Here is a 24,348-nt window from a genome sequence, read left to right on the forward strand (position 1 = left end):
AAGTGGCCTTTCGGACCTCCAGGCACGTTTCTGCACGTACACACCCCGGTCCGAAGGCCGACACTCTATCCATCGAGCCAAACCCCCTAGGGCAATCCTCAGGTATTGTTATCATGGTTTCCACAGAAAAGAAAAATCCCTCCCGCCAGCATGAGGTCTATATTCCCATCATGACCGCTCAGAGGACAGGCAGGTGAACATCACTATAGGCAGCATGGGAACAAGGCCCCTTAGCTGAACGAATCCACAGAAAATGCGGGTCAAAGGTCATGATCAAGTGGGATGTAGGGGTGTGTGTGTGGGGGGGGGGGAGTGGCAGGGATGAGTGAAACTTTAAAAAAGAAACAAAACCTAGCCGGTGTGGCTCAGTGGATAGAGCATTGGCCTGCGGACTGAAAGGTCCTGGGTTTAATTCCAGTCAAGGGCACTTGCCTGGGTTGCAGTCTCCATCCCCACTGGGGGGCGTGCAGGAGGCAGCTGATCAATGATTTTTCTTTAAACTTTAAAGAAATATATATTTTATTGATTTTTTTACAGAGAGAAAGGGGGAGAGAGCGAGCTAGAAACGTCAATGAGAGAGAAACATCGACCAGCTGCCTCTTGCACACCCCCTACCGGGGATGTGCCCACAACCAAGGTACATGCTCTCGACTGGAATCGAACCCGGGACCCTTCAGTCCGCAGGCCGATGCTCTATCCACTGAGCCAAACTGGTTAGGGCCAATGATATCTTTTTTGAGAAATACATTTTTATTAATCTCAGAGGAAGGGAGGAGGGAGAAACATCAGTGATGAGCGAGAACCATCAATCCACTACCTCCTGCACCCCCCCACCAGGGATGGACCTCCCGATTCATAGGTCGAAGCTAAACCACTGAGCCACACTGGTGGGGCGCAGCCAGGTGTAATCGCTGTGCCCGGAGACTCCTCGGCTGTGGGCTGTTAACTCTCTTAACTGAGGGTTAACACTGCATTCGCTCTGAGTGTCTTGGGTTCGATCCGCCTGTGGAGGGATGTCGCCCTAGCTCCCCATCTCTTGAGGTTCAGAGATCCTGGGGGCCTTGGCTATGCATTTGGTTCTGGTTGCGTTCCGGGGGGCGTCTCTGCAGCCTGCAGGGTCCCCGATTCCAGACATTTGTACCTGCTGGTTCAGCAAAGTGTTAAAGCGCTGGAGTCTGACAGGTTCCAGGAGGGGGACCGGGAGAGGCGAAGACTCCATGCAAAGGGCGCCTCTCAGGGGAACGGGGTGTCAGCGGGGTCTCTGGCCGCCTGCCGAGGGCGTTCCTGGGACAACGGGCCACATGGCAGTCCCGTCAGAGCACCTGACGGCAGACACGCATCAGAGGGAACACCCCACGCGGATGGTTGTGCAGGAGGAGGCCCTGGTTTACAGGAAATTGCCCCCGGTATTTGGGAGGAAAAAAATTAAAACGTTTGCGGGGTCACAGGGTATCACATGGGTCATTTCAGATTGCTCTGTGCTATATTTGTCACTTTACTGCAGTTTTGCTTTGGGATGGCTTAAAAAAAAAAATCTAAACGACGCAATTCCAGATGTGTCCACAAGACGGCGACATAACATCACCAAAGTGGTCTTACCGGGTACGTATATCGATTAATAACGGGGATTTTCCCCCCATACATGCAGTGATTAGTAATGAACTAAAACTTCCCGCAAATGCTTTTTTTTTTTTGGCATTAAACTCGACATTTTTAGGCGTTAAAATATCTATGATGTTAACGCCTTAAGAAAATATGACGAAGTTTTAAAGATTGTTTATTCAAAATAGCATACGTATCAAATCGCATATATATCCACATATGTGCACTTGCCGTTTTGCTAACCGGGCTTTACGGTTTGGTTTTTTTTTAATATGTTATGGGTCTCAGAGGGGAAGGGCGAGGGATAGAGAAAACCTTCCATCGGCTGCCTCCTGCACGCCCCACTCTGGGGATGGAGCCCACAGCCTGGCATGTGTCCCGTCTGGGAACGGAACCGCTCGACCTCCTGGCTCACAGGCTGATGCTCAACCACTGAGCCACACCGGCCGGAGGGCATCGGTGGCTGCAGTGGTCTCCTCTGCAGTCAAAACTCCAAAGAACAGAGACAAAAGGAACATTTTCTTGAGCATCGGAGGCTCCAGGAGGGACTCTGCTCTCGAACCCTCACCCCCAGCCTGCGACCCTGCAGCCAGTCAGGGGGCCCCATGAATTCCTCTGCCTCCTGCAGTGCCTCCTCCCAGGCAGGCCGTCCCCGCCCGCAGCCCTGCAAGCTGGCACGGCTGCCACTGCGTCTCAGAGAGAAAATCCATCCATTTCCACTGGTTTCAGCGACAGGGATACGCATCCACGGTGAGAATCGCTGCCTCCTGCTGCTCCACACCAGGGATGGAGGTCCAGCGGGTGGGGCGGCACTGGCCGCATCGGATCAGCTCTGAGTAGGTGCCCAGCTCACAGTCGGGAACGCAGCTGCCCGGGGGAAAAAAATGGCAATTAAAAGAACCATTACGTATTTATTGATTTGGGAGAGGAAGAGAGACAGCAATGATGAGAATCGTGGATCAGCTGCCTCTTGCATGCCCCCTACTGGGTGGGGATGGAGCCTGCAACCTGGGCATGTGCCCTGACCAGGAAAGGAACTGGGATCTCCCGGTTCATAGGCTGACGCTCTAACCAGTGAACCACACCGGCCAGGGCTGCAATATATATATATATATATACTGTATATATGTTTGGGTTTTTTTTGCAATATTTTTTTTTATTCTCTCCTCCCCTCACCTCCCCACCCCCATGCTTGTCTCCAGGACCTGAAACTGACGGCCACCATCAGTCAGGCAGTCAGGGTCTGGCCGTGGGGCTGCTGTCGCACTGGAATGGAACCCGTCGGCCACAGCACGGCCACAGGTCACGAACAGCGCTGTGCAGTGTTGTGTGTGGCAGGTGCCCCTCCCTTCTCTAGAGCGGCTCCAACAAATAGCATTGGTGAGATTTTAAGGGAAAAAAATAATAGCGATATTTAATATTGTAAACCTTTTTCAGTTCCAGTTCCATTCAGCGTCCCTCTGTCCTCACTGGCGGGTGAGGTCGAGGCCGGGCAGGAGCTGCTGTACAGGACTCGCTGTCACCGGGTCGTCTCCTGCCGCAGGGAGGTCAGCGGCTGGAGCGACGCCCGAGGGTCCAGGTCACCCTGTGGGAGGAGAGCAGACCCCGCTGAGACGCTGTGCACCCAGCTACTCCCCTGATCGGCTCTCAGCCAACAAGCCGACCAATACCCTTGAGCTTCTGCGCCTTCCCACCTTGGCCGTGACAGCTTCTGTACCCTCAGCGGCAATGCCTTAAAAAGCGCATTAAGTCGAAACCGGTGTGGCTCAGTGGATAGAGCGTCGGCCTGCGGACTGAAAGGTCCCGGGTTCGATTCCGGTCAAGGGCATGGACCTTGGTTGCGGGCACGTCCCCAGTGGGGGGTGTGCAGGAGGCAGCTGATGGATGTCTCTCTCTCATCGACGTTTCTAGCTCTCTATCCCTCTCCCTTCCTCTCTGTAAAAAAATCAATAAAATATATATTTTTAAAAATAAAAAAAACACACAGAGAGCTGGTGTGTGGCTGCAATGGCTCGGGCCCTGTATTGTCCAGGGGGTGGAGGTGACACTGGTCACCTTTAAACGTGGACAGACAGCGGTGGAGGTGGGAGAGGCGGGGGCTGGGGCGTCTGTCCCAGCGTCAGCAGCAGCAGGAACAACGTGGGTGATGCCCGTTTCCCTGCCTAGAATGCCAAGGACAGAGCCACCTGCTTAACCATGAACGTCTACGCTGTTCCAGGAAAACGGAATGAACAGAGAGATCCGGAGGCACAGGAGTGAGGGGGGGCAGTGAGGAGGGAAGACATACAGCGAGTGAGACACGTCAGTTCCAGGAAAAAGGACACAAACTCAGACCCCCCCCCCCCCACCTCAAACCCCAGGAACCACCCCAAATGCAGAGACGGGCCATCTCCTTGGGAGACAGATGCCAGGTGGATGGGACCCAGAGTCAGAGGAAGGTGGAGAAGGGGGATGGGGAGGACGGAGAGGATTGAGGGGGGGGGAGGGGAGGAGAGGGAGAGCGGGAGGCATTGCCTGGGCCTCCCCAGCTTCTGCAGGACATGGCACCTCCCGTGGTGCTGGGACCCACACTTCCCGGAGGCTGTCGGGGGTTCTTCCTGCTCCCACGCTAAGGACATGAAGAAAAGGAGGAACCCCAGGTGGCCGGTGTGGCTCAGCGGTTGAGCATCAACCTATGAACCAGGAGGTCAGGGTTCAATTCCAGGGCAGGGCACAGGCCTGGCTATGGGCTCCATTCCCAGTAGGGGGTGTGCAGGAGGCAGCTGATCGATGCTTCCCTCTCATCGATGTTTCTAGCTCTGTATCCCTCTCTCTTCCTCTCTGTAAAAAAATCAATAAAGTATATTAAAAAAATAAAAGAAAATGTTTTTTTGTTTTTTGTTTTTTTTTTTAATAAAAAAGGTTCATGCAGGATGGAGTCTCTCTGGGAACAATTCCTCCAGGTTCCCCCTGACTTGTCTCACTCGGGGGCGATGATGGCGTGGGCGCCGAAAGGTAAGACGGGAGCCCAGCCCAGGTTCAAGTGCACCCCAAGCCCACACTACAGACTCGAGAGACGGTGGCCATCTCCCTGGGCCGGGAGAGCGGACATCAGCCTTGAACGGAATCTTTCTCTAAGATTCTTAATTTCAGCCCTAGCTGGTGTGGCTCAGTGGCTAGAGCATCGGCCTGCAGACTGGATGGCCCTGGGTTCGATTCATGAACCTCTAGTTGCAGGCTCGGTCCCCGTTGTGGGAAGCAACCAGTCGCTGTGTCTCTTTGGCACAGGTTTCTCTCGTCTGTCTCTCCCTCTCCCTTCCACTCTCCCTAAGAATTAATGGAAAAATATCCTCAGGTGTGGATTAACAAAAAAAGGAAAAAAAAAAAAAAGAAAAAGGGGGGTGAGAGAAACCAACTTAATTTCATAAAAATAAAAGCCCTCGGACCTTGGCTACCTGTGCATCACCGTGTTCATCTCATTACCCCCCTCCCCCCCCAATGAGACAAGTCAGGGGGAACCTGGAGGAATTGTGGGCGGAGAGACTCACCATCCTTCGTGACCCTTTAACCTGTTAAACTTAAAAAAGTTTAGCTGAAACCGGTCTGGCTCAGTGAATAGAGCGTTGGACTGCAGTCTGAAGGGTCCCGGGTTCGATTCCGGTCAGGGGCATGTACCTTGGTTGTGGGCACATCCCCAGTGGGGGGTGTGCAGGAGGCAGCTGATGGATGGTTCTCTATCCCTGTCTCTTCCTCTCTGTAAAAAAAATCAATAAAACATTAAAAAGATATGTTAAAAATAAATAAAAATACTTCAGATTAAAAAGTTTAAACAAACGCAATTCCAGAGATGTCCACAAGGCGGCGCTCTCAGTGGTCAGAGCGCCCGCCCAGGCAGGAAGGGTCAGGGGTTCGATCCTGTGCTGTGGTCACAACTGACTGATGTCTCTCATTGAAGTTTCTCTCTCTCCTTCCCCTCCCACCCCGTCTCTAAAGAGAAGAAAAGCACCAGCACGTGCCCTGTCCCCACTCCGCCGCCATCGCCGCCATCGCCCCAACGTGTTTCCTGAGAACCAGCCGCTCGCTCGGCGCTGGGGTCCCAGCCCCCGAGTCCAGGCTCGGCGCCCGAGAATCAGACCGAGACCCGGTCCCGCGAGGCCGAACCGAACACGGGGGCCCGCGGGTCCGAGTCAGGAAGCGACCCCAGTCCCGCCCCCGCCTCCGCCCCGCCGGCCAGACTCGACCCGGGACGGCCCGGAGCAGCCCGCCCACCGCGGGGCCCCCGAGGCCGGCCACCCGCTGCCCGCACTCACCCGCAGGCCCGGCTCGCGGCCTCGCATGGCGCTGGTGCGCCGCGCCGCCTGCTCCATCAGCCCCGCGGTCAGCTCCGCCATGCCGCCGCCTCCCTCCTCCGGCCCGCGGCGCCCGGGCTCCCGCCACACCTCCCGGCGTGCCCCGCGCCGGCGGCAAACCGCGTACTTTCTGGCGAGCCGGAACCGCTCCTGCCACACTTCCCGACGAGCCCTGCGTTCGCCGCTGGACACATCTCCCGAAATACCCCGGGACGTTTTACGACACACTTCCGGCTGGGCCTAGACGCACCTCCCAGCACGCAACGCGGCGACGCTGACGCGCCTCCCGGCACGCTTGGCGCTGGACACGCTTCCCGGCGTCCCCCACGCTGCCGCCGACACACTTCCGGGAAAGCCCTGCTAGACGCGCTTCCCAGCGTGCACCGCGCTCATCCCTCAACTACATGTCCCAGCGTGCCCCGCGTCGGCAACGACACACTTCCCAGCGTGCCGCCCGAACAGCTTCCGACACACTTCCCAACGAGCCCTGCGCTCACCGATAGACACATCTCCCGAAATACCCCGGGACGTTTTCCGACGCACTTCCGGCAGGGCCTAGACGCACCTCCCAGCACGCAACGCGGCGACGCTGACTCGCTCCCCGGCATGCTCGGTGCGCGACACACCTCCCGGCATGCCTTCACGCTGCCCCGACACACTTCCGGGAAGGCCCCGCGATGTCCGCCTGACGCGCTTCCCAGCTTGCACCGCGCTCATCCCCCAACTACATGTCCCAGCGTGCCCCGCGCCGGCAAACGACACACTTCCCGGCGTACCGCAACCGCTTCTGCCACGCTTCCCAACGGGCCCTGCGCTCATCGATAGCCACATCTCCCGAAATGCCCCGGGACGCTTTTCTGACGCGCTTCCCAGCTTGCACCGCGCTCATCCCCCAACTACACGTCCCAGCGTGCCTCGCGCTCGCCAGCAGGCAGCATTAATGGATTGGTCCCAAATACTATTCATGCGCACCCCCGTTCGGTGTCTCGGCAGATCAATGGAAGGGCCAGGCTCCCGATCTCTTGCGGTTCGGAGGTCCTGGGGGCCTTGGCTCCGCCCCCGGTTCTGGGTGCCTTCCGGGGGGCGTCTCTGGAGCCCCGAGGGTCCCCGATTCCAGACTTTAGTATCCGCCGCTTCAGCAAAGTGTTAAAGCGCTGGAGTCTGTGACAGGTTCCAGGAGGGGGACCGGGAGAGGTGAAGACTCCATGCAAAGGGCGCCTCTCACAGGAAGGGGGGTGTCGGCGGGGTCTCTGGCCGCCTGCCGAGGGCGTTCCTGGGACAACGGGCCACATGGCCATCCCATCAGAGCACTGGACGGCAGAGAAGCATCTGCGTGAACTTCCTGACTCTGATAGTTGGCAGGAGGAGGCCCTGGTTTATAGGAAATTTCCCACTTTAGTATTTGGGAAATAAAAATTAAAATATATTTTTGGGGGGTCTATGTGCTAGTGTATTTTCCGTAGTTTTGCTTTGGGCTGGCCTAAAAAAGTTTAAACAGACGCAATTCCAGAGATGTCCACAAGGCGGTGCGCTCCGACAACAACAGTGGTTTTACTTGCCATTCCCCTTGATGGGTTTTTGTAAAAGGTTTTAAGTTCGTTTTTTAATTTAATTTTTTTTTTATATGGGGCAGAGAGAAACACCAATAATGAGAGAGGATCATGGGTCAGCTGCCTCCTGCACCCCCACACCAGGGATGGAGCCCCCAACCAGGAATCGGATCCCTGACCTCCTGTTTCATAGGTCAAAGCTCAACCACTGAGCCATACCGGCTGGGCAGCACCCACGTGTAATTGCTGTGCCCGGGAGAGAAACAGACTCTCCTCGGTGTCCTGGGTTCAATCACCCTGTAGAGGGGCACCCCAGATCCCACCCCAGCACATACTGCCACTGCTCGGGGTTCAGGCTGAAACAATGGAAGAGCCAGGCTCCCCATCTCTGGGGGTTCGGAGGTCCTGGGCACCTTGGCTATGTCTCCGGTTCTGGTTACTTTCCTGGGGCATATCTGAAGCTTGGAGGGTCCCTGATTCTAAGCACTTGTATTCGCTGGATAAATAAAGTGTTAAAGCACTCAAGTCTTTAAGAGGCTCAAGCAGCCTTAGCCTGTTTGGCTCAGTGGATGGAGCGTCGGCCTGTGGAGTGAAGGGTCCCGGGTTCGATTCCGGTCAAGGGCATGCACCTTGATTGCGGGCACATCCTTAGTGGGGGGCGTGCAGGAGGCAGCTGATAGATGCTTCTAACTATCCCTCTCCTTTCCTCTCTGTAAAAAAAAAAAAATCAAAAAAAAAAATCAATAACCTCCCTCCCCCCCCAAAAGGTTCAAGAAAGAGGACTGGAGAGAAATGAAGACTCAATGCAAAGGGCACCTCTCACAGGAAGGGGGGTGTCAGCGGGGTGTCTGGCCGCCTGCCGAGGGCGTTCCTCGGACAAAGGGCCACATTGGACTCGCATCAGAGGACTGGACGGCAGACACGCATCAGCGCAAACACCCCGATGCTGATGGTTGTGCGGGAGGCGGCCCTGGTTTATAGGAATTTGCCCCTGAAGTATTTGGGGGGGGGTGTCACAGGGTATCACACGGGTCATTTCAGATTGCTCCTGAAGAGAGGTCTCAGTGCTAGACTTGCCATTTTACTGTAATTTTGCTTTGGGATGGTTTGAAAAAAATTAAAACCACGCAATTCCAGACATGTCCACAAGGCGACGCGCTCCGACCTCAAAACTGGTTTTACCAGGTGCACTGGTGAATAATGCGGATAATAAAGGCTCTTTTTTGGGGGGCACTTTTTAGGCGTAAAAATACCTATGATGTGAACACCTTCAGAAAATTTGACATGAAGGCTCCGGGGCCTCTGGGAGGGACTCTGCTCTCGAACCCTCAACCCCAGCCTGTGACCCTGCAGCCACGGTCAGGCGGCCCCAGGACAGGGTCCTCCCAAGACACTAATTCCTCTGCCTCCTGAAGTGCCTCCTCCCAGGCCTCCTGCTGCTGCCACCTCCCCTGACAGACCGTCCCCACCCGCAGCCCTGCAAGCTGGCACAGCTGCCACCGTGCTTCTCTCTAAAATAAAATAACCCATTTTCATTGATTTAAGACACACGGTGAGAATCGGCTGCCTCCTGCACCTCCACACCAGGCATGGCAGCCACAATCCAGGCATCGAACCAAGAATCAGATCTGAGACTTTCTGGTTCACAGATCGAAGCTCAACCACTGAGCCACACTGCTGGGGCGCAGCCAGGTGCAATCACTGTGTCTGGGAGAGGAAGACTCCTTGGCTGCGGGCTGTTAACTCTGTTAACTCAGGGTGAACACCGCCTTAACTTAGCGCTCCCGCTGCATTTGCATGGGTGTGATCCACTCCTGCAGAGGGGTGTCCCCCTAGCTCCCCATCTCTTGGGGTTCGGAGGTCCTGGGGGCCTTGGCTCCGTCCCTGGTTCTGGTTGCGTTCAGGGGGGCGTCTCTGCAGCCTGGAGGGTCCCTGATTCCAGACATTTGTATCTGCTGGTTCAGCAAAGTGCTAAAGCGCTCCTGTCTGTGACAGGTTCCAGGAGGGGGACCGGGAGAGGCGAAGACTCCATGCAAAGGGCGCCTCTCAGGGGAACGGGGTGTCGGCGGGGTCTCTGGCCGCCTGCCGAGGGCATTCCTGGGACAACGGGCCACATGGCAGTCCCGTCAGAGGACCTGACGGCAGACACGCATCAGAGTGAACCCCCCGATGCTGATGGTTGTGCAGGAGGAGGCCCTGGTTTACAGGAAATTGCCCCCGGTATTTGGGAGAAAAAAGAAAATTTAAAACGTTTGCGGGGTCACAGGGTATCACACGGGTCATTTCAGATTGCTCGTGAAGAGAGGTCTCTGTGCTAGACTTGTCACTTTACTGCAGTTTTGCTTTGGGATGTCTTAAAAAAAAAAAAAAAAGTTTAAACAAGTGACGCAATTCCAGACGTGTCCACAAGACGGCGACATAACAGCACAAAAGTGGTGTTACCGGGTATATCGGTTAATATTGGGGATTTTTTCCCCCCATAGAGATGCAGTTATTAGTAATGAACTAAAACATCCCGCAAATGCTCTTCTTTATTTGGTATTAAACTCGACGTTTTTTAGGCGTAAAAGTATCTATGATGTTAACACCTTCAGAAAATTTGAACGAATCTTGTTCATTCAAAATAGCGGACCTATCAACTGACAAACATATCAACATATGTGTGTGTGCTAGGAGTTGCCATTTCGCTCGTTGGGCTGTGAGAAAGGTTTTGTGTCTATTTATTTTTTAAGATGTTACTGATCGCAGAGGCGAAGGGAGAGGAGCAGAGAGAAATGCCAATGATGAGAGAACCATCCAGCGGCTGCCTCCTGCACGCCCCCTGCTGGGGATGGAGCCCGCAACCTGGCATGTGCCCTGACCGGGAATGGAACCGCAAGACCTCCTGGTTCATAGCTTTAAGCCCAACCACTGAGCCACACCGGCCGGAGGGCATCGGTGGCTTGAACACAAAAAGAACATTTGCTGGAGAATCGGAGGCGGACTTACCAGGCACTGGAAGCTCCGGGTCCTTCGGGAGGGACTCTGCTCTCCAACCCTCACCCCTGGCCTGCGACCCTGCAGCCACGGTCAGGCGGCCCCAGGACAGGGTCCTCCGGGGACACGAATTCCCCTGCCTCCTGAAGTGCCTCCTCCCAGGCCTCCTGCCGCTGCCACCTCCCTGACAGGCCGTCCCCACCAGCAGCCAAGATCAGCCCCACACAGCCCATTGGCCAGGGCCAGCCGCCCCCCTCACCGCCCCACACAGCCCATTGGCCAGGGCCAACCGCCCCCTCACCACTCCACACAGCCCATTGGCCAGAACCAGCCGCCCCCTCACCGCCCCACACAGCCCATTGGCCAGGGCCAGCCGCCCCCTCACCGTCCCACACAGCCCATTGGCCAGGGCCAGCCGCCCCCTCACTGCTCCACATAGCCCATTGGCCAGGGCCAGCCGCCCCCTCGCTGCCCCACATAGCCCATTGGACAGAATCAGCCACCCCTCTCACTGCCCCACACAGCCCATTGGCCAGGGCCAGCCGCCCCCTCACTGCCCCACACAGCCCATTGGTCGGGGCCAGCCGCCCCCCTCACCGCCCCACACAGCCCATTGGCCAGGGCCAGCCGCCCCCTCACTGCCCCACACAGCCCATTGGTCAGGGCCAGCCACCCCCTCACTGCCCCACACAGCCCATTGGCCAGGACCGGCCACCTTCTCACTGGCCCACGGAGCGCTGAGCCCAAGGTTACCTGCGTGAGCAGCCATCCCCAGGCCTTGCTGGTGTGGTTCAGTGCATAGAGCGTCCGCCTGGGGACTGCAAGGACCCAGGTTCGATTCTGGTCAAGGGCATGGACCTTGGTTGCAGGTTCCCCGGGCCCTGGTCCAGGTGTGTGCCGGAGACAACCAATGATGGATCATCTCTCTCACAGTGATGTTTCTGGCTCTCCCCATCCCTTCCATTCTCTAAAAATCAATGGAAAATATCCTCGGTTGAGGATTAACCAAGAAAAAAGGAGGAGGAGGAGGAAGAGGAGAAGGGAAAGGAAGGAGAAGGAGAGCAACTATCTCCAAGGAGCCATCAACAGCCCACTCAGTCCCCTGGATAGGTCACCAGACCAGAGACCCAGCTCCCTGGGTGTGCTGCTGACAGGGTCATTTTGCACAGGAACCAGAAGTCTCCGAGTCCATGACTCAGGCCAGACACAAAAGGGCATGGAGCAACCTGGTTGAGCCCTGTGTCCAAGCCAAGCCCAGCAGGTCAGCATCTTTGAGGCATCTGACCTGCAAAGGCCCCGAGGGCAACCAAGACCCACAACCCACTCCCTCTCCCGCCTCCACCTAAAACAAAGAACTCGCTGAAACCGGTGTTGCTCAGTGGATAGAGCATCGACCTGCAGACTGAAAGGTCCCAGGTTCGATTCCAGTCAAGGGCATGTACCTTGGTTGTGGGCACATCCCCAGTAGGGCGTGTGCAAGAGGCAGCTGATCAATATTTCTCTCTCATCAATGTTTCTAGCTCTCTATCCCTCTCTCTTCCTCTGTAAAAAAATCAATAAAATATATTAAAAAAAATAAAAATAAATAAAACAATAAAACAAAGAACTCCTCTTTCTGGCCCTCAGCATATCCATTTGGATGGCCAAGGCTTCCCGCCCCTTCCCTTGCGTCCACCCCTGGCATCCACCCCTGGCGTCCCCTTTTCTCCAGGACAGAAGTCACCCAGCCTCTCCTTTGCCATCAGCTCCCAGCTCCTTTATCCCCAACCTCATCCAAGTGAGGATTGGGCTGGGAACCGCTGTGTGCCTCAGGGTCCCCACATTCCCTTAGGGGGGTTGGACAGGAGCATTCTTCCTCTGAGATGGGAGATAATGGATCAGTTGAGACTGGGGATGAAGGCAGCGATCCCGAGGGTGAATCAATATGGCTTGGCCCAGTGCTGGGGGCCTGACTGGGCAGCTTGGTCAGGACTGGGGTACGGCCCCCCTTGTCCTGGGCAGGGCTGCTTGGAACCAGCCCATCTGTCTTTTTTCTCCGTGTCCAAGAGTTGTTTAAATAGCACAGGTTTGGCTGAAAACCAGATTGGCTTAGTGGATAGAGCGTCGGCCTGCGGACGGAAAGGTCCCGGGTTCGATTACGGTCAAGGGCATGTACCTTGGTTGTGGGCACATCCCCAGTAGGGGGTGTGCAGGAGGCAGCCGATTGATGTTTCTCAGCAATGTTTCTAACTATCCCTCTCCCTTCCTCTCTGTAAAAAATCAATAAAAAAAAATATATTTTTTTTTTTTAAAAAGAAAGAAATGAAGATCTGCCGGGAGCTCATTCATAATTTTCGCAAGCAAAACCCCTGAGCATGCAGGAGTTGGGTCTGATACACACTCTCAGGTGAACCAGATGTAAGATGGGAAATAGCTTCCAGACAAATACTTGCATTTACCAGGTGTACCGGTTAATAATGCAGATTTTTCAATAGATGGGAGTTACACATATGTTGATATATATGCGATCTGATATGTATGCTATTTTGTTGTATTGACAACAAACTTCAAAACTTCATGTCCAATTTTCTGAAGGTGTTAACATCCTAGATATTCTTACACTTAAAATGTCAAATTCTGTGTCAAAGAAAGAGCATTTGCGGGAAGTTTTAATTCATTATTTTATTTTGAAGAAAAGTGCTGCTGAAAGTTATCGTATACTTTGGGAAGCTGTGGTGGACATGCTCCATCTCAAGGTACTTGTGAATGCCATTTAAATGCTTTAAAAGTGATGATTTCTATGTGAAAAACAGAGAACATCCAGGTCAATTTGGCTCAGCGGTAGAGCGTCAGTCTGCAGAATGAAAGGTCCCAGGTTCGATTCCGGTCAAGGGGCATGTACATTGGTTGCGGGCACATCCCTGGTAAGGGGTGTGCAAGAGGCAGCTGATTGATGTTTCTCTCTTATCGATGTTTCTAGCTCTCTATCTCTCTCTCTTCCTCTCTGTAAAAAAATCAATAAAATATATTATTAAAAAAAAAAAAAAGTGGATTTTGAGAATCCCAAATGAATAAAATCATGGATTGATCCAGGTCAACCATAAACATCGACTGCAAGGCCAAATCGCTTTGGAAAGAAGACAGTGCTCTGCATTTGGTGAAATCAGAAAGGTGTGGTGTATTATGAGCTTCTAAAACCAGGTGAAACCGTTAATACTGATTGTTTCCGACAACAAATAATTTGAACCACGCTTTGATCGTGAAATGACGAGAATGGGCCAGAAGACCCGGCAAAGTAATTTTGCTTTATGATAACACACCATCACACACTTCAAATCTAGGTAAAGACACAATAAAAGATCTTGCCTGGGAAGTATTAACCCATCCGCCGTATTCACCAGACCTTGCTCCCTCAGACTGCCACTTGTTCCGAGAGATGGCACATGCACTTTCTAAGCAGCACATCAAAACATAATAAGAAGTGGAGCCAAAACCGGTTTGGCTCAGTGGATAGAGCGTCGGTCTGCGGACTGAAAGGTCCCAGGTTCGATTCCGGTCAGGGGCATGTACCTTGGTTGCAGGCACATCCCCGGTGAGGGGTGTGCAAGAGGCAGCTGATCGATGATTCTCTCTCATCGATGTTTCTAACTCTCTATCCCTCTCCCTTCCTCTCTGTAACACATCAATAAAATATATATATTTAAAAAAATAATAATAATAAATTTAAAAAAAAGAAGTGGAAAATTGGGTCTCTGAATGGTTTTCCTCAAAACAAAGAAAAGTTCTATTGGGACGGTATCTACAAATTACCCGGAAGATGGGGGAAATGTGTAGCTAGCGATGGACGTTGCTATGAATAAATCCGGTTGTAGGCCTCAGCAGGTTAGCAAATGCAATGAGCGCTCCTCCAAGCCTCACTTGTACAGGAAACGTCTGAGGAATCTGGCAGAGTCTACAGGAAAAGGGGTTTGTTTATACTGAGTTCAATGGGTCGGACAGATCCTCCTTTGGTGTTTTTTTTCATTCTGAGTGAGAAAGATAAAACGTCTGCCTGCCCGTTTACGGCTTCTCTCCCGTGTGAACGCTCCGGTGTCGCAGGAGGGCCGATCTGTAGCAGAAGGATTTCCCGCACTCCGTGCACTCGTGGGGCCTCTCCCCGGTGTGAACTCTGTGGTGCTTGATGAGGTTGGAGACGTTGCCGAAGGACTTCCCGCAGTCGCCGCAGGCGTACGGCCGCTCCCCGGTGTGGACCCTCTGGTGCTCCGTGAGGGCGGAGTTCTGCCGGAAGGCCTTCCCGCAGTCCTCGCAGGCGAACGGCTTCTCCCCCGTGTGGACCCTCCGGTGGTAGCGGAAGTGGCTGTTGGACCTGAAAGCCTTCCCGCACTCGCTGCAGGCGTAGGGCCTCTCGCCCGAGTGGACGGTCTGGTGCTCGGTGAGGGTGGACCGGTGGCTGAAGGCCTTCCCGCAGGCGGGGCACTCGAAGGGCTTCTCCCCGCTGTGGACCCGGCGGTGCTGCAGGAGGTGCGAGGTCTGAGCGAAGGACCTCCCGCAGTCCCCGCACGGGTACGGCTTCTCCCCCGTGTGGACGCGCGTGTGCTTCAGGAGGAGGCTGTTGCACCGGAACCGCTTCCCGCACTCGCGGCATTCGACGGATGTCCCTCTGGTGCGGGCTCCGTCCGGCTTTGGACGGGACGGCTTCTTCCCACGATCGATACGCACGTGGGACTTCTCTCTGGTGTGAACTCCCCGAGGTCTATGGAGGTTAACGGCGCAGCGGTGACTCGGAACGGCTTCCTGGTTGTGGCTGGCCGCCTTTTCATCTTCACCCCGTGCCCGGTGACTTTTTCTCTTGAGAAATGCCTGTGAGATCTCCGTTCCACCGTGGGGCTCCTCAGCATGAAGAGGGTTTTGGTGCTGGAGAAACTCCGAGAAAGCATGCAAGTCAATCCCAACCTCCCTATGGGTGGAAGGCAGCGCTGATACGTAGAAGCCGGTCATAAACGAGACCCCATCCGTAGCTCCTCGCCAGGGGTTCTCTCCACTGCAATCCTGCCGTGGCCGGTGAGGGTTTGCGCCGAAACAGAAGCCTCTCCCACAGGTGTCACCACGGGAGGCTTTCTGCTCAAAGTACGGTGCTTGCGACTCCGTCAGGCGCAGAATGTCTTTTAACACGGAGACACACCGCGTGCAGAGAAGGGTCCTCTGGGTGGCTGGGGCTGTCTTACAAGTCCTGATCCGTGACTCTCCTCGTATTGATACACTCTGCTCAGAACAGGCCTCCTCACCTTCTGTGTTACGCCAGCAACCTGAAACGGAAAAATGGTGAGGAAGTGAGTGTTGACGGGTGACGAGAGGATGGCCCATTGCAAAAGTGTGTTCCACATTATTACCTTGGCTTCGTGTACCTAGTTTCATGTACCTTCCTGAAAATGAAATATTTGCAGGAAGGATTCAAACTATGTTGCTATGAAGTTCTGGCTACTTATCGTAAAAAACAAGGGAGACCTCAAAACATGACACAAGCATGGCAAGAACTGCATGGAATAGCAGAGGGATCATCTGCTCATCCTTCGGCTAACAGCGTTCAGCAGGGCCTGCATGCTTGAGACTTGGGCAAGCTGTGCAGAAAGTTGGTTACATCTTATTCCAAGTAAAATTCAGTAAGTAGCCCTAACCGGTTTGGCTCAGTGGATAGAGCGTCGGCCTGCAAACTCAAGGGCCCCAGGTTCGATTCCGGTCAAGGGCATGGACGTTGGTTGCGGGCACATCCCCAGTAGGAGGTGTGCAAGAGGCAGCTGATGTATGTTTCTCTCTCATTGATGTTTCTAACTCTCTATCCCTCTTCCTTCCTCTCTGTAAAAAAAAATCAATAAAAAATATTTGTAAAAATTCAGTAAGTGAATAGCTGATAAATTTGAGGTCTACTTAAGCACGTATGTGCACCTCATAACATGTGTGCAGGTCTGTGCTGGAGAACACTGCAGAAAAAAACCTGCAGGGGGACGGGTGATGCAAAAAGGCCGTAAGGGTGAAGGTAGCCAACAGCCAGGAAGTCACAGATAAAATAATGATTCCAAGCAAAGTATCCAGCATGGAAAAGAAAAAGTAGACATGGCACTTGCACCTAAACACTGTTGGAAATGTGCAGGTTCTTGGTATGAAATATGCAGGTTCTTGGTATGATCTGAGCATCACACTTACATCATGCTTCTCCCAGTTGCAACTCAACAGGGCCAAGCCTCCTCTGAGGTCATCCTGCGTGCTTGCCAAATTCAAACAGGATCAAGTAACTCCTAGACTCTGATGGTCCACACTCATCAGGGCTCAAGGCTGTCCTGCTACGAAGGCCTCTCTATTTATTCCTTCAACCTCACCCATTGATACACACAATCATCTCTCAAATATCCAGAGCCCACTTCCCCTGGAATTGCACTTGATGTCCCTTCCACGGTCACAGCCATCACTCCACTTAAAAATCCTCAAAATCCCAGCCCCGGTGGCCCTCTGCATCACTCCCAGTTGAGTCTCACAGATGACCACTCATGCCTCTAAGCTAATCCACAACACTGACAGCAACACCACGGGCCACAATAATATCCTAGGGAGAGTTTAGATACCGCGTTTCCCCGAAAATAAGACATCCTCCGAAAATAAGACCTACTTATAGGTTTCCTTCTGAGTGAAATATAAGGCATCCCCCCCCGAAAATAAGGTCCCCCTCCCCCAGGCTAAACATGAGAGATTTGGTCCACTGATTCTGAAAGAAATGGAGGCACAAGAAATTCACCAGGAAACTCAGGAATTGGATTGTTAGGATGATGTTCCAGAAGATGATGACATGATTGTCACTGAATAAATGAGTACATTCTTGATACTGTAGGATTCACAGTTTGTCTGGTTTGTATTGACAACGACCGTACTACCGTACCGTAGACAGGGAATACGTTTCCTTTATTTTCATTTAACAATAAATGTGTGCCGTATTCTTCTTCATGGAAAAGTAAGACATTCCCTGAAAATAAGACCTAGCGCATCTTTGGGAGCAAAAATTAATATAAGACACTGTCTTATTTTCAGGGAAACAGGGTAAGTAAAGGAATAAAGGGAGAGAGGTCATCACCTCAGGACACTGGGAGAACATGAAGGTCTTACCGACAGAGGACACAAGTGCAAACGCTTCCAGCATCGCGTTGCAGTACAGACGTCTCTGAGCCTCATCAAGGAGCCCCCACTCCTCCTGAGAGAAGGTAATGGCCACATCCTCAAAGTTCACATCCTGTCATAATGGGACAGTACAGCTCATGATCAGAGTCAAGGTTAAGATTCTAAGTTCTCTTAGAATCCCCACCCTCCATTATCCACCAGCCCTCTCTACTCTACACAGCAGAGAAAATGCCAGGCCTTCATCCCTTAAAAGCCACTGTCTTCTTATATTCCTACTGATATATATATATATATTTTTTTTTTAAAATATATTTTTTATTAATTTTTTTACAGAGAGGAAGAAAGAGGAATAGGGAGTTAGAAACATCGATCCGCTGCCTCCTGCACACCCCCTATTGGGGATGTGCCCGCAACCAAGGTCCATGCCCTTGACTGGAATCGAACCTGGGACCCTTCAGTCCGCAGGCCGACGCTCTATTCACTGAGCCAAACTGGTTTCGGCCCTACTGATATTTTTGTCCTCCCACAAAAATAAAGGCAGCTGAGCAGATCGAGGACACCTGAGCTTGGGACCTCCTGTGTACCCCACAACTGACTCTTATCAATACAGTGCGCGTCAAAATCAGAGGGTAAAGAGAGAGATGCTGGCTGAAACCGGTGTTGCTCAGTGGATAGAGCGTCAGCCTGTGGTCTGAAGGGTCCCGGGTTCGGTTCTGGTCAGGGACATGTACCTTGGTTGCGGGCGCATCCCCGGTGGGGGGGTGTGCAGGAGGCAGCTGGTGGATGTTTCTCTCTCATCGATGTTTCTAGCTCTCTATCCCTTTGCCTTTGCTGTGTTGTGACACCCACCTCCCACAAACAGTGGCCCCAGCAGAAAAGCCAGTTCTCAGGCTCACACTGTCCCTTCAAGGATATTCCTCCCATTACCAACCTGATCATGATTCCCTGTGTTAAAGTGATCTACACTCCCGGATGATGTGTCTCCGTTGGTTGAGCATTGACCCCATGCACTGGTGAGGTCACGTGCTTAGGTTGAGGACTGGATCCACAGTAGGAGTTGTGTTGGCATCAACCAATCCTTGTTTCTTTTCTTTTCTTTTTTTCTTTCTTTCTTTTTTTTTAATATATATATTTTATTGATTTTTTACAGAGAGGAAGGGAGAGGGATAGAGAGCTAGAAACATCGACCAGCCGCCTCTTGCACATCCCCCACCGGGGATGTGCCCGCAACCAAGGTACATGCCCTTGACCGGAATTGAACCCGGGACCTTTCAGTCCGCAGACTGACGCTCTACCACTGAGCCAAACCGGTTTCGGCCAATCCTTGTTACTTACATATCACTGATTCTCTCTTTCTCTCCCTCTACCTTTCTTTCTACATCTAACACACACACACACACACACACACACACACACACAGAGGTCTGGTGCACAGTATCTGTGCATGGGGTGGGAGGTGTCCCTCAGCCCAGCCTGCACCCTCTTCAATCTGGGAACCTGCAAGGGATGTCCGACTGCCCGCTTAGGCCCAATACTAGCAGGGCCTAAATGGGCAGTCGGACATCCCTCTCACAATCCAGGACTGCTGGCTCCCAACTGCTTGCCTGCCTGCCTGCCTGATTGCCCCCCCTAACTACTTCTGCCTGCCAGCCTGACCACCCCCTAACTACTCCCGTCAGCCTGATTGATGCCTAACTGCTCCCCTGCCAGCTTGATTGCCCCTAACAGCCCTCTCCTGCAGGCCAGGGTCCTCCTCAATTGCCCTTCCCTGCAGGCCTGGTTGCCCCCAACTTCCCTCCTCTGCTGGCCTGGTCACCTGTGTTCCCCTGCAGGACTGATTGCCCCCAACTGCCCTCCCTTGCAGGCCTTGTTCCTCCCAACTGCCCTCCCCTGCTGGCCTGATCAATCCCAACTGCCCAACCTTGTAGGCCTGGTCCCTCCCAACTGCCCTCCCCTGCTGGCCATCTTGTGTCCACATGGGTGTAGCCATCTTTGACCACATGGGGGCAGCCCTCTTGTGTGTTGCAGGAACAATCAATCTGCATATCACTCTTCCTCTCTCGTGGGCTGCACCACCCTCCCCTCTGCCCAACCCCCTCATCTTCTTCGGTAACGATGTTTGGCCACCATATAAACCAGATGAGCCGTCTGAATGGCCTGAAAATGGCAACTTTTAATTTTATAACGCACTGCACAATGTAGATGACTCCTCTCACTGCAATGGAAAATGGCCAGAGATTCCCTAGGTCCAGTCCCAATCCTCTCTCAGTTCTGCTCCACCCATCAGGATCTTTCTCCTTCACACAAAACTTCATACCCCTAACACTTTCTGATTCTGAATCTACTTCTGAACCAGCAGAGCACTCCCTCCATCCCCTTATACATGTCCCTTCCCTCACCTGCAGGAGATTCCCAAAACCCAGCCCCTCCTAACCAGCAACCGCCTCCTCCCCCAGCCCCTCAGAGCCCACATCCCAAGAACTCCAGCTCCAATACCTCCTTTCTCCACCTAACAATTGCTCCCTGGCCGCCCTAAGACTGCCTTCCTCAACAGTTGCTTCTATTTTTAAAACAATATATTTTATTGATTTTTTTACAGAGAGGAAGGGAGAGGGATAGAGTTAGAAACATCGATGAGAGAGAATCATCAACCAGCTGCCTCTTGCACCCCCCCCCCCCCACTGGGGATGTGCCCGCAACCAAGGTCCATGCTCTTGACTGGAATCGAACCCGGGACCCTTGAGTCCGCAGGCCAACGCTCTATCCACTGAGCCAAACCGGTTTCAGCATCCACACTGCATCTTACCAAATACCACCATCCACTCTTTTCTCCTTCTACCTGCCTGACCAGGGTTACAGCGCACCCCCTCACAAAACCCAGTTGTCCCAAATAACAGTCCTACCTCAGTTTCCCTCTCACCCCACAGAGCCAGGCCATTCCTTACGCTGTAAACGCCTCATCTCCTCCATGGCTGCCCCCTCCTCTGAACAAGAAATTCTCTCCCTTCTCAGGCTCGCTGGGTACTCCCCGCTCTGAGTTCCTAACTCCAGTCTTCCCACAAGCCCCTCTGTGACATCACATGGGGAGGCGACCCCCCTCACTGAGCCTTTACACCCCAAAGGCAGCATTCCCACCCCTTTATTTATTTTATCATTTTTAATCTTTAATTAATTTATTTTTAATTAATTAATTAAAATATTTTTAATTGATTTTTTACAAGGGAGAGGGACAGAGTCAGAAACATCAATGAGAGAGAAGCATGGATCAGCCGCCTCCCACACACACACACACACACCCACACCGGGGATGTGCCCGCAACCAAGGTACATGCCCTTGACTATTTTTTTAAATCATTTTTTACATTAAATTATTATCTGTGTACATACCTTACCATTGCCCCCCCCTCACTCCCATACATGCCCTCCCTTCCCAGAGTTTTGCGTCCACTGGTTGTGCTTCTATGCGTGCACACAAGTCCTTCGGTTGATCTCTGATCTCCCCCAGCTCTCCCTCCCCTCCCCGCTGTCATTGGACAGTCTGCTTGTTGCTTTACCATGCTCACCCCGTTCATGCTCTGAGCCCTGCTCTCACCTCAGCGCCTCTTCATCCGCCCCAACCCACATTTCCCCAAGATCAGCGTTCTTTCCTGCAAAACCAGGGGCGCCCGCTGCTCAGGCCGGCTGCTGTCAGAAGCTCAGCTCATCGTCACCCAGAAAAGCAGCAGCCAAAGCAGACAAGGGTCGCTGTGCAGCCTCAAGCACCAGCTCCCGCAGGACCGTTTCCGAGCCTCCACGGTGGCCTAACGGATTCGTAATTCTCCACCCTTTTCGGCCCCGGGTGCTCCTCCAGGGACCCTAACACCCACGGCCCCAGCTTCTGCAAAACCCGCACCTCAGCTCTTTGCTGCCTTCAGACCCCACACAGGCCCGGGTGTCCCCATCCTCCCCGCTCGGTCCCACCACCGCCTCCGCACACGGTGGCTCTGCCGCCCCCCACCCTCCTCCCCGTCACCCCCGCGCCCCCGGGAGGGACTCACCATCCTGAGCGCCGAGCCCGGGGCGGCGGGACCAGGGAGGCCGCGCCCCAGGAGGGAGGGTCCGAGGGGTCAGGCTGCGGGGACGCTGGGAGCGGAGAGGAGCCGGGGGGGCGCGGAGACGCCGATCTCCTCGGGCTGTGGGGGCTCCAAGGGCCCCAGACACGCCCCGCCTCGCAGGCAGCGGCACCCCCGGGCCTCCTCCCGCTCCCCGACCGGCGCCCGGAAGCCTGGGAATCGCTGAACAAAGACGGAAGAGGTTAAAAGAACCACCAGGAGGAGGAAGGCGGAAGTCCCGCCCTAACCGGATAGGCACACGCGAAATGCACGTTAGCTCCGCCCACGTGCGCGCGTTTCCTTCTGGGTAATGTAGTTTCCTCCGCTGCGCTGCCCAGGGGGATGCTAGCATCCCAGGTGAATGAAGGTGTTTGGCCCAGCAAGTGGCGCCTGGGGAGGGACAAGATGGGACCAGAGGCCTGGCTACCTGGAACAGACTGACGCATCTCCAAGGTGAAGAGGGGAGGGAGGAATGCAAGAGATCCACTAAAGGATATATATATATATATATATATATATATACAAGGGAGAAATGGGAGACATCTGTAATACCATCAACAAATGTATTTTTTTTTAAATTTTAAAATAATGTAGCCCAACTGGTGTGGCTCAATGGTTCAGCCTCGATCTAAACACCAGGAGGTATGGTTCTATATATATATATATATATATATATATATATATATATATATAATCATCCTCATACACTGTTGTGTTTTTTAAAAATATATATTTTATTGATTTTTTACAGAGAGGAAGGGAGAGGGATAGAGAGCTGGAAATATCAATGAGAGAAACATGGACCAGCTGCCTCCTGCACAGCCCCCACTGGGGGTGTGCCCGCAACCAAGGTACAGGCCCTTGACCAGGATTGAACTTGGGACCTTCCAGTCCACAGACTGACGCTCTATCCACTGAGCCAAACCGGTTCTGGCGGTATGGTTCCTTTAAAAAGTATATTTTTTTTATTGTTTGAAGTATTACATATATTATTAAATGTCATACACACACACACACACACATATATATATAAATATATATATATATATATATATATATATATATATATATATATATATATATATATTAGATAAATAAATGGGGAGAAACAAAACATTAATTTGTTGTTCCACTGTTTTTATGCATTATTTGCTTGATTTTTGTATATGCCCTGGCCAGGGATTGAACCTGCAACCTTGTTGTTATTGAGATGATGCTCTGACCAACTGAGCTATCCAGGCATGGCCAGATACAGATGGGATTATAAGTAAAATAAGCCGTCAATGTACCTGGGGATAGATAGATTAAAAAACAAACGAAAGGAACCAGGAGGAGGGTTAATAATATAGGTATTTTTTTCTATAAGTTATTGCAAAGGTTGACTGTGTTCTTGCATCAGTTATAAGTCAAAGGAGCACTGAAAGGGGAGGAGGAAGTTGGTTTCAGGAATGCAGGGATGGATGGAAACATCAAAAGTGCATGTTAAGAAAATGTATATTTTTGCCCTGGCTGGTTTAGCTCAGTAGAGAATCAGCCCAAATACTAAAGGGTTGCAGGTTTGATTCCAAGTGTATGTAATGGTTACAGAGTTTATCCCTGGCTCTGGTTAAGGTGCAGACAAGAGGCATCCAATTGATGTCTCTCTCACATTGATATTTTTATTCTCTGTGTCACTATCCCTCCCTCCCTTCCACTCTCACAAAAATCAATGGAAAAATATCCTCGTATGAGGATTAACAACTATAACAAAAATTATATTTGCACTCAATTATATTTCAACTTTTAAAGAATGTTTAAAATGTACCATTTCCCATTATTTTACTGTTTTATTAAGAATGTTCTGGTCCCAGGTTCGATTCCGGTCAAGGGCATGTGCCTTGGTTGCGGGCACATCCCCAGTAGGGGGTGTGCAAGAGGCAGCTGATCGATGATTCATCGATGTTTCTGGCTCTCTCTCCCTCTCTATAAAAAATCAATAATATATATATATATATATATATATATATATATATATATATATATAAAATTACTTAGAATAAATGGATTTAAAGTGAAATAGAGTTAACAATATATTCATTTCAGGGGCTACTGTTTAAAAAGATTAATCGTTGTGTGTGCTGGCAGGGATGCAGAAAAACTGGAATTTTTATATGCTGTGGGTTAGTGGGAAGCCACCAGCAATCACCATTTTGGGTCACAGTGCTGCATATTTTATTTATTTATTTATTTTTTAAATATATATTTTATTTTTTACAGAGATGAAAGGAGAGGGATAGAGAGTTAGAAACATCGATGAGAGAGAATCATCCATCAGTTGCCTCCTGCACAACCCCCACTGGGGATGTGCCCACAACCAAGGTACATGCCCTTGACCGGAATCGAACCCGGGACCTTTCAGTCCACAGGCTGACGCTCTATCCACTGAGCCAAACCGGTTTTTTCGGCAGTGCTCCGTATTTTAAATGTAAAACATTCAGCGACACTGCAACAATTTGAGAAGTTAACACATGTCTATGTAGAGGACAGAACACAAATATTCCCAGCAGGTTCATTTATAACTAGAGGCCCGATGCACGGAATTCGTGCAAGAGTAGGTCTTCGCAGCCGTGCCTCGATCACAGCCCGCAGTGCCTGCCTCAATCCCACAGCTGCAGCCCC

General features: G+C 52.2%; 1 protein-coding gene, 1 long non-coding RNA gene and 1 other non-coding gene across 4 annotated transcripts in view; all 3 read right to left on the reverse strand.

Annotated features, from left to right (window-relative positions):
- Positions 1 to 1,760: 1,760 nt before the first annotated feature.
- On the reverse strand, positions 1,761 to 6,057 carry LOC123651421. Its single transcript, XR_006740127.1, has 3 exons — positions 5,892 to 6,057; positions 3,031 to 3,187; positions 1,761 to 2,469 (listed from the first exon to the last, which is right to left on the reverse strand). It is a non-coding gene; the product is annotated as an uncharacterized LOC123651421 (long non-coding RNA).
- Positions 2,793 to 2,920, reverse strand: LOC118706394. The gene has a single exon (XR_004984017.1). It is a non-coding gene; the product is annotated as a small nucleolar RNA SNORA54 (small nucleolar RNA).
- An 8,400-nt stretch (positions 6,058 to 14,457) lies between the features above and the next one.
- LOC118706328 (zinc finger protein 551) overlaps positions 14,458 to 24,348 on the reverse strand; it is an 82,669-nt gene continuing 72,778 nt past the window's right edge. Inside the window, exons 1-3 of one of the 2 annotated variants that reach the window (XM_045573474.1) lie at positions 21,637 to 21,902; positions 17,588 to 17,711; positions 14,458 to 15,741 (exon numbers count right to left, since the gene is read on the reverse strand). In XM_045573474.1, coding sequence (XP_045429430.1) covers positions 14,495 to 15,741; positions 17,588 to 17,711; positions 21,637 to 21,639 — 1,374 coding nt within the window. In that variant the 5' untranslated portion in view covers positions 21,640 to 21,902 and the 3' untranslated portion in view covers positions 14,458 to 14,494. Of the gene's footprint in view, positions 15,742 to 17,587; positions 17,712 to 21,636; positions 21,903 to 24,348 lie in introns of those variants that run through there. The other variant, XM_045573475.1, reaches the window with a different exon arrangement.

This window comes from Pipistrellus kuhlii, unplaced genomic scaffold (genome assembly GCF_014108245.1).
Source record: "Pipistrellus kuhlii isolate mPipKuh1 unplaced genomic scaffold, mPipKuh1.p scaffold_m20_p_50, whole genome shotgun sequence".
NCBI lineage: Eukaryota > Metazoa > Chordata > Mammalia > Chiroptera > Vespertilionidae > Pipistrellus > Pipistrellus kuhlii.